Source organism: Hippocampus guttulatus, chromosome 7, assembly GCF_054856545.1.
Source record: "Hippocampus guttulatus isolate MCC_2025c chromosome 7, RoL_Hgut_1.0, whole genome shotgun sequence".
In the NCBI taxonomy this organism is placed as follows: domain Eukaryota; kingdom Metazoa; phylum Chordata; class Actinopteri; order Syngnathiformes; family Syngnathidae; genus Hippocampus; species Hippocampus guttulatus.
Genome location: NC_141267.1, coordinates 15,699,982 through 15,710,146, shown reverse-complemented (window position 1 = coordinate 15,710,146; position 10,165 = coordinate 15,699,982). Strand labels below are relative to the sequence as shown.

At 44.2% G+C, this 10,165-nt stretch overlaps 1 protein-coding gene across 1 annotated transcript; it reads left to right on the top strand.

The window, feature by feature from the left end:
- Window positions 1–287: 287 nt before the first annotated feature.
- Window positions 288–9,050, top strand: map2k2a (mitogen-activated protein kinase kinase 2a). Its single transcript, XM_086115924.1, has 11 exons — window positions 288–1,114; window positions 1,895–2,105; window positions 3,211–3,357; window positions 3,432–3,509; window positions 3,632–3,683; window positions 4,438–4,562; window positions 6,069–6,282; window positions 6,363–6,427; window positions 6,509–6,570; window positions 7,324–7,369; window positions 7,450–9,050. The coding sequence occupies exons 1-11, from the start codon at window positions 1,026–1,028 to the stop codon at window positions 7,558–7,560; spliced, it is 1,200 nt and encodes a 399-aa protein (XP_085972050.1). The 5' UTR covers window positions 288–1,025; the 3' UTR covers window positions 7,561–9,050.
- Window positions 9,051–10,165: the final 1,115 nt, after the last annotated feature.

Here is a 10,165-nt window from a genome sequence, read left to right as displayed (position 1 = left end):
CATTTGCAGTAGGTGTGAAGCTCTTCATTTGAGTCTCCATGACTGTATTATAGGCTACTGCCCCTGGGTGGCCAAGTCGCACACAAGCAGCTGAAATGAGTTAATCATGATGCATAAACTGTTTAATGAGTGACATTTAATTGTGTTTTATTATGTTCCACGGGGTTCACAGGGTTAGATCGTGGTTTAACAAACTAAACTCTTTTCTCTTCGAGCCTTCGGTCTCCCTATATGGCCACTGGGTGGCAGCAATGTGCACATGGCATTGACTTGCTTTATATAAACTGTCGAGAAAGCCGCGTCGCCCGGTTATGATGACCTAAAGCGTGCGATTCCAGTATTTCATTGTGGGATTATTGTTTTTTAATTTTGATTTTTTTTCTCTTGAAGATCTTTCAAATTGGACCCGATACTCTCGTTGAAGTGACGGGCTCTCCCTGAGGGTGTCACTCGGGTTTTCTGCTTCCTGTATTGACGGACCAACACCACTACTACCACCAGTCACAGACGAAAGCCCTGAAGCCCTGCCACCTGGCCACAGTGCCCCCCCCCCACAGCCCAATTGTAACTTTACGGAGGGACGCCAGACGACCACCAGCAGCCGCCCCCCGGTGCTGCCGTCATTTAAACGGGGGGAAAAACGTGGCGAGTCGCTGAGTCGTCGCGGCTTCCTTTTTCCGGTAGCACTAGCGAGGTGGCTAATGCCTAGCAGCAGGTAGATAACCCCGATAAGAAGCGTCCAAAGACAGCAATGCGCTAATCTCAATTTCTATAAACACATTGAAAGGATCCGTTCATTAGAAACGCCTTGGTATGTCACGTTTTAGCCAAACATTCGAGTGCCAGGGCTCATGAAGTGTCATCTTTTCGCTGACGTTAGCCAGCTAAGTCGTTAGCCACCAAGACGCGATCCTGTTGCTCGCTAGCGAAGAAGGGCCACTGCCACAGCTGCTCGCCCCGGTGCACTTAAGTGCATTTTCTGGACAAAATTTGAGATTTCCACAAGTTTTTCTTCTCCTTCTGAGATGGCCCCCAAAAAAAGACCGGTTCCGTTGAATATAACGCCCATTGGAGAAGGGCAGCCCACCTCTAACACCACTGATGCTGCATCTGAGTGAGTACTATGACAATGATTGCAAAATCTGTTCTACAGTGTGTATCTTTGCTTAAAAGTGGTTGGCACGTCTGCCTCGCAGTTCTGTGGTTCTCAGCTCCGGTTTTGCTGTGTTTGCATGCTTTCACCGGGTACTGCGGTTTCCTCCCACGATCCAAAAACATTCATATCTGCTTCATGTCACACTCTATATCGGGGGAATCAAACTCAAACTCACGTCAGAGTTATGCTTGTACGTGGTGCGGTGGTTCTCAAACGTTTTCTACCAAGTCCACCTAAAAAGCATTACTTAGTTCTCCATCATGACCTCAATATACAGTAGTTGTGAACGATGTTAAATACAACTGAACTGTACTTGGGCCCTGATTCTTTTGTGTTCTACTACAGGAGCACACTATTGCAGTGGTGGGCAGTTAATTTTTTTCAAAGGGACCGTATAAGAAACTGGCAAGGTTGTTGAAGGCCACATCTAAGTAGAAGCTGAGTCGAGACTAAGTAAACGTCATTACGATTGACATATTAAGACAGCCGCTTAAAATGATATGTCAGGTTGGATTCGGATCACAGGCTTGGAAGATGTCCTTGATATTGACGCTATAATATAAGTTTGAATGTCTTGATGTACACTGCGATTGACTGACAACCAGTCTAGGCTGCACCCTGCTTCTCACCTTAAGTCAGCTGGGATGGACTTCAGCCTGCTTGTGCCTCTAATGAGGACAAGCACTACAAAAAGTGGGTAGCTGAGGCTTTTTCAAAACAATACTGGTCTCCTTACAGAGCAAACCTTGAGGCCTTACAAAAGAAGCTGGGAGAGCTGGACCTGGATGAGCAACAGAAGATGCGACTAGAAGCCTTCCTCACCCAGAAAGCGCAGGTTGGAGAGCTCAAGGATGAGGACTTTGACCCAATCTGCGAGTTGGGCGCCGGGAACGGAGGGGTAGTCAACAAGGTCCGCCACAAGCCCTCGGGTCTGGTCATGGCTCGCAAGGTGAGGATGAGTGAGCATGGACAGTTTGGCTTGCAGGTGAACAGCACACCTTTCTTCGTCCAGACCAGACTTTCCCCTCGGTAGTGGGCATGGGCTGATCTGATATTCTGATGTATGATAACCATGAGCAAAATTATCGCTGTTTCATGGTGTTAAAATGACAACTCTGGGGGGGGGAGAAAACTCTCTCTCTCTCTCTCTCTCTCTCTCTCTCTCTCTCTCTCTCTCTCTCTCTCTCTCTCTCTCTCTCTCTCTCTCTCTCTCTCTCTCTCCCCCTCTCTCCACTTTAAGTTTAAATTAATAAATAAACATTAACATTGAGACCCTTGGGGCTAACTAGTACCTGATGGCAACATGTACACAAACAGTACAATGTGCATAGGCATATATTCATTATACCACGTGAAATATTATTGTGGCTTTCTGGGTCACTTGATTGTGAAACTCTTCTGTTTATCGCTATGTGGCTGTTTTATATGATTATGTGTTTATAGAATGCCTCCGAGTTATTACCCAAAATAAGTTCATGTTGGTTTGCTTGTTTAAATGTACAGGTGGGCATTTTCATTGCGAACGATTTCTTCAGTATCTTTTCTATCAGTATCGGGAAAAGATAGATTACAAAAACTTTTTTTGCCATTGTATGATGCAGATGGGGCGGCCCGGTAGTCCAGTGGTTAGCACGTCGGCTTCACAGTGCAGAGGTACCGGGTTCGATTCCAGCTCCGGCCTCCCTGTGTGGAGTTTGCATGTTCTCCCCGGGCCTGCGTGGGTTTTCTCCGGGTGCTCCGGTTTCCTCCCACATTCCAAAAACATGCATGGCAGGTTGATTGGACGCTCTAAATTGTCCCTAGGTGTGAGTGTGGGCGTGGATGGTTGTTCGTCTCTGTGTGCCCTGCGATTGGCTGGCAACTGATTCAGGGTGTCCCCCGCCTACTGCCCGAAGACGGCTGGGATAGGCTCCAGCACCCCCCGCGACCCCAGTGAGGATCAAGCGGTTCGGAAAATGGATGGATGGATGATGCAGATGGGCAAATACATAGTCGCCATCGGCCAATTTCCCGCCTTCCTCTTCTTGCATTAACCTGCTTCCTCTCTGTCTCAGTTGATCCACTTGGAAATTAAGCCCGCCATCAGGAACCAGATCATCAGAGAGCTTCAAGTCCTGCACAAGTGTAACTCGCCATATATCGTGGGCTTCTACGGCGCCTTCTACAGCGACGGCGAGATCAGCATTTGTATGGAGCACATGGTGAGACTCGTTTACACATGACTGTCGCATGTTTAGACTTATATTCTGGATACTTAGGTGTCTTTTCGCTATAGGACGGTGGATCTTTGGACCAGGTTCTGAAGGAAGCCAGAAGAATTCCAGAGGAAGTCTTGGGCAAAGTTAGCATAGCTGTATGTATTCCGAGTTTCTTTATTCAAATCATTTTGACCACAGGGTTCGTGACAAATGGCTTTGACATGCAGTCCTGTTGTTTCGAACAGCTGTTTATGTCTGTGTTGTTGTTGTTCACTAGGTGTTGAGAGGTTTGGCTTACCTGCGGGAGAAGCACCAGATCATGCACAGAGGTAAAAAAAAAAATATATATATATATATATATATATATATATATATATACAGTATATCCCATGTGGAACATTTTGGAAATGGCCCAAGTTTACACAGTCAAAGTGGATTCTCCCACCTAATTGTGACGAACGGGGGCATTAACTTGTCATTTGTATTTCAATTTTACTATACAAAAAGTGCACAGACTTGCCTCGGGGTGAGTGGTACTTCGGGACAGAGTTTGTGAGCTCAGACGGTAATTACCGCCTCTCAAATATGATTATGAGCAACCTCGCCCCATGCACCCTTCCCTCGCTACCGCCCTCTCTAGCTTTTCTCTTTGCTCCCTCACTTCTTCATGCCATTGCTGTCACAATGACATTGGTCGCGGGAATGACAGTCACACGCCTCAAAAGTCACGTCTTGGGTGTTCAACTTTACACCTTATCCTTCGCACAGAGTAGCAAGCTAGGGGAAAAGACGGCTGTTAAGAGGCATGTTGTTATCGTGAGTTTCAAAATGTATGACTTCACTTCCGTGCCTTTGCATCCTGGTTTGATATTTTTATGTCAATACAAGCACCTGTGCTGTTTGCAGGAACAGTTACCGGTACATCGAATCCGATTCAGAAACACATAGCTTGTTTAGAGCAGTGAATTAATTTGTGCTAAATGATATCCTTAAACCAAAACCAGAACTGTACATGAAGGTATTCTCCATCTTGTTTTTTTTTTTTCTCCCATGCCCCTACCCCACCCTTCACCTACCACGTAGATGTGAAGCCCTCCAACATTCTGGTCAACTCTCGCGGGGAGATCAAGCTGTGTGACTTTGGAGTGAGCGGGCAGCTCATAGATTCCATGGCCAACTCCTTTGTTGGAACGCGTTCCTACATGTCGGTGAGTCAGCTCGGCGCCCCCACCCCGTTTCCTCTGGCCCCATCCCCGCTTTCCTTCCCTTTCTTTTCTCACATGGAGTGGCACCACCCTCTACCTTCTTTCTCACTCCCCTGCCAAGAGGCGAGGGCCGTCCGTGCCCAGGAGAGCATTCTTTGGCACATATGACGGCAACTGTGTTCTCTTTCTCCCTCGCTGTTCTTTCTCATCCTGTTGACACCTGGTCTATGCAATCCTTCTCCGACCAACGAAGCAATTAATGAGTGCTCCATTGGACTAATGGAGCACCCATTAATTCTCAACAATCTTCAAACTTTCGTAAGGCATGTTTGTCCCACCTTGCCTTGCGAATGAAATTCTTTTGAACATGTTTGGCAACAAGTAGCACCATAATCCCTAACGGAGTGTCCATTGGAGTGTACCCAGAGAGCATTTTTTTAGAATGGCAACCTGAAGAAAAGGATGACACACGGACTGATGCTTCTTCTGTAGATCATACTTGAATATGAACTGATACACTTTGTTTTTAACCAATTGTATGGTTGCAACAGGTTCCAAAAAAAAAAGCTGGGACAGGGTCATGTTTACCACTGTATTACATCACCTTTTCTTTTCACAACATTTAAAAAGAGTTTGGCAACGGAGCACGTGACTTGTTGCAGCTTTGAAGGTGGAATTCTTTCCCATTCTTGCTTGATTTACAGCTTAATTTGTTTAACAGTCCGGGTATTTTGCTACATCCATAAAAGTAAATATCTAATAAACAACTGATGATCAAAACAATACTTATTATCTCAGGCATTTGGAATTGGAAGAGGTACGAACGATCGTGGCAATATGATGTCATACAGGGAGAAAAGCCAGAAATATTGTTTTTCAGGCAAACGCTCAACACTTTGAAAAGCCTTCGGCTAGAATTTTCCAGGTGGCCAATTTGCATTTTCAGTCACCAAAAATGCAGTTTTTCAGTGTGGACTAACTAGTCACGACATAATTAGTTGCACAATATTTTGATATCGAAAATGAGACAGTTATCAAATATTATGCCTTTTACAAAGATAACAATGCTCAATTTTGGGTGACACGGTCAGACGGGTATTGTGTTAGGTTGTACTAAACTGCATTGCAATCACAATGACAGCTGAGGAAAAGTACATGTGTGTTTTATTTATTTTGGACTCAAACTAATTACGGCGAGCAGGATATTAGACGCGGCTCTCATCATAAAGTAGTACAAGTGACACAACCACAATAATGAACAACATATTGTTTAATTAATACGTCACTGACAGTTTCAGTCGAAATGGAGCTTTTTTTTTTTGTCTCTGTGAAGCAAGCCAGTTCATATTGGTTCGCGTATCCCTGCCAGAAGTGGCCTGCTCCTTTCCTTCTGCCGTTATCCATTTCTCACCACCCTTCCAGGCCACCTGCTACTGCTGCCTTGTGTTTCAGTCTTGGCCCAATCCTATCCCTTTGACGTATATACTCTACCATGTGTTACCTCAACAGCCGGAGAGACTGCAGGGCACCCACTACTCTGTTCAGTCGGATGTATGGAGCATGGGTCTGTCCCTTGTGGAGCTGGCGATCGGCCGCTACCCCATCCCCCCACCAGACGCCAAAGAATTGGAGGCCATCTTCGGACGGCCTGTTCTGGACGGGAGCGAGGGAGAGCCTCACAGCAACGTGCAGAGGCCCAGACCACCAGGGAGGCCCGTGAGCGGTAGGAAAATTGCCTTTGTTTACGTTTCTATCTGTTTACGTCTATAGTGTGACTGGATTTAATGGGTATCTCTGGCACAGGACACGGGATGGACTGTAGACCGGCTATGGCCATCTTTGAACTTTTGGACTATATTGTGAATGAGGTCTGACAAAAGCACTGTGCACAAAGTTAGCGTTTATCATAATACTGAGTTATTATAAATGACTTTTTTTCCCCTCCTCAGCCTCCTCCTAAACTGCCACATGGCGTGTTCACTAACGACTTCCAAGACTTTGTCACAAAATGGTGAGTAGTTGTATCTTTTATTGACTTGAAACGCAAGTAGTGAAGTGGGTTTTGCCACGCACCAGTGATTGAACATCGCACATCTATCAACACGGTACAATTGAAATCCGGTTTTGAGGCTCCGCATACAGTAGACTGTCCTGGATTGTGCTTTTATTGAACTGTCCCAAAAAAAAAAGAGTGCATATATTTTGAGAGGCTGTTAGCAATCATCGATCGCCCCATTGACTGACTGCACCTGTATTTCGGTGACACCCTCCACGCTTTGCTTTCAAGCCAGAGGTACGCATATAGTTGAGTATTATTGGAAAACACATTACAGTAGACATGAACCTACAGCAGTCGCCGACCAGCTGGATCTCACTTATTCTTGGTCTCACAGGCTGGTTGAGTGAAATCTGGGCAGGTGCTTGAGGGTGCGGACACACAAAACACTACACAAGAAAAAAAACTTCCTCATTTCGACCAATGCACCGTTTGCAGTTTAATACTGGTTACGTGTTTTGAGTGAGGACTGTGGTCATGGAACAAATTAAAGGCGTCTCTCAAGGCACCTTGGTATGTCTATTTTGGATGTGGTATATTTTTTTCTTCATCCGGTGATTACCGGGGCCACTAATTTGAACAATTTCTCTTGTTTAATGTCATGAAAACACGATTGCTGTCATTGTTTTTCAAGTAATTAACAACTCATAGCGGTTTGCCATGTCATGTTCATAACCTTTTATTTTATTTTTTTGTTTTTGTTTACAGCTTGATCAAAAATCCAGCCGAAAGGGCCGATCTGAAGATGCTGATTGTACGTGGTTCCACTTACCTTGTTTGGTTTACTCTCCCTCGTTTTAACAACCACCTGTGTTCCCTGCTGTTTCTCTCCAGAGTCACATATTCATCAAGCGATCCGAAGTGGAGGAAGTGAACTTTGCCGGCTGGTTGTGCAAAACCATGAACCTCAACCAGCCCAGCACCCCCACCCGCAGCACTGAGTGAAGCACGCCCGTCTGCCCTCCTCGAGTACTGCCCTCGTCACACCGCTGGGTCTTGCTTGCATATTCACATACATTCTCTCACACACACGCACACACACACACACACACACACTTTTCTCATGTTGTTTTTGGGCTTATAAACGGTTCCAGCTTCCTCTCATGTATTTGTTCACCAGCAGCAGCTGCAGGGCTCTCGAGTCGTCGTACTGTAAGACCACAAGCTTCACCAGGCCAGTGTCACTTTTCCACTCGGCTGCATGGGGGGGATGTAACGCTTTGATTGGCACACTTGTTTTATATTAGCTATTCTCTATGAATCTTTTCTATGGCGATGGTTGATGGCTGGCGGAGCTGTATTTTGATAACAGCGGAGATTGGAACAGGAGGAACTTAAACATAGTCAATTGAAATAGTTGCGATCACGGTGACTGCAGCAATTTTCATTTCCGCAGACCCCTTTTGTCAAAGTAATGACCCAAAATCATCTGCCGTATTGTAATTACATTTGTCGGGGATAAACCGGAGGAGAGATGGGCACAGTAAGTCATTTAGTCTTTTTTTGGGGGGTGGGGTTAAACAATTGATCGCTCTGAGGATCACAAACCAAAGAGGATACTCGCACTTATCAATGCCTGATCAGTACCCCTCCTTTGTGTCAGCACATTTATGAAGAACAGTATATCAGTGCACTTTGGATGAAATTCAGTGCTGTTGTGTTGACATTGTTTCCTCATACATTTCAATCACACTCTCCTACAATGGGAGGTTAGGAATCTACCACGCCTTTTAATGACGCTGAGAAAACAATGATCAAAAATGTATTGATGGGATGCTATAGCATGGTTTAACCTTTCTTATACTGTGCGTGTATTTTGTTTTAATGGTGCAGATGATCAGCCGGTGTTTTGATGAGAACCCTCTGTACTATCAATATGAATCATTTTGTTCCCTAATATTTTGTTTTCTTTGTTGTTGATCTGTACTTTTCTCCCTTGCTGAGGTGCATTTTGGTTACGCTCCCCGCTGTGGCACTCCAAAAGCAGCCAGCACACTTGGCAGGTACTTTTTGGGAAAACTTCGCTCATCTTTAATGCAAAGTTTTGGTATAATTGGACCGTTAAGCTTGAGGCAAAGATTTCAGTCGTACAAAAAGGGTTCAACTGAGCATTGTAACCAGTGTTGGTCACATGCTGATGGTGTTGCTAGCCTTGCTTGAGCTCCTGTGTTACTTTTTTCTTCTCTGCTTTTTTTGGCTGCCCTCTTATTCTCCAAATCCTCAATGTGCATTCGTTCCGAGGAAAAATGGATGCATCATCACTTCTATGTGTACAAAATATACAAAAACTACAGGAGTACTATTTTGCAGTCTTAATATACAACTTTTTTGATTTATGTAAATGACAAGGAAAAGAGTCATTTATTATAATATAAAACGTTGGATATGGTTCTAATGTATAAAAGGATGAAATAAAACTTATTTGTGAATGTAAATTTGTTTCAATGTCAATCATTACTAATGTGTTTCCAAAGGACTTTTTTTTTTAGATATTGCGTGATTAGCTAGAAATGGCACAGCATAATTTGTTTTCCAAGCTATCCCTTTTACCATGCTAATTTTCTTGGCTTTGACTGTATGGAGTTTCCATGCTCTCCCAGTGAGCTTTGCATACCTGTCAACTCATACGGTTTAGCCATAGTTCATACGGATTTTGTGGTGAATCTTACGTATATGGCCGTATCGCACAAATCATACGGATTCTGAACATTTCCGGGGGTTTTTTCACCATTTGGAGTTGGTAAAAAAAGTAACGCAGGAATACAACTCTGAACACAGTAATGCCACTAAGTAGAATGATGATTAGACATTAACCAGACATTGTATTATGGAGATCTACAATAAATATCATTGAAAATTTCGTGGGTTTTTTCTGCTGTTATTTTGACATATAAAATGCTTTGGTATGTTATAAGGATTTTTTGCTCTTTATAAGGATTTTTTTGGTAGTTTATACAGGTTGGCGCTCCAAAAGGTTGACAGGTATGGCTTTGTTCTGGTTGGTTTTACAGCTTTCGCCCACACTCCAATACCTTAATTTAAGACTAAATTGGCCATACATGTGTGTAATAGTTGTGTGTGTAATAGGTTGCGATTGACTGTTGACCACTACAGGTTGTACCTCGTCTCTCGCCCTTATCAACTGGGCTGGGCTCCCATTTTATCAAGTCCCTAATGAGGACAAGTGCTATACAAGATGAATGAATTTGCAATAAGTACGTGCAAACATTTTGCCAACGTTTTCATTTTCAATGTTTGTTATTCATGAACGTATTGAGTCTAATAGCCCCTTTAGGGTGTATAAAGCGTCGTTACCAGCTTTTCCAAATATTTTCGGGAGGAACAAAGTCGCTTTGTGACGTCACAGGTTGGCGGGAAACATTTCCTTCCAGGAGCGTCCCTCAGCTAGGTAATTAGACCGATTTTCCCCATCTTCATGACTCTTCTCATTTGGTCTACATATGAAATTGCTTGTCAAACCAAACCTCCAAGTAAGGCTGTTGAAGGTGCGGGTGGGTAACGAAGTAACTGTAAAAGGGCGAGAAAGTGC

Excerpts from the sequence above, each read along its gene's own strand:
- map2k2a (XM_086115924.1), top strand. The coding sequence starts at position 1,026 with ATGGCCCCCAAAAAAAGACCGGTTCCGTTGAATATAACGCCCATTGGA. Across the intron at positions 6,428-6,508 it reads TGGACTATATTGTGAATGAG|CCTCCTCCTAAACTGCCACA; the intron begins GTCTGACAAAAG and ends TCCCCTCCTCAG. Across the intron at positions 7,370-7,449 it reads CCGATCTGAAGATGCTGATT|AGTCACATATTCATCAAGCG; the intron begins GTACGTGGTTCC and ends GTTTCTCTCCAG.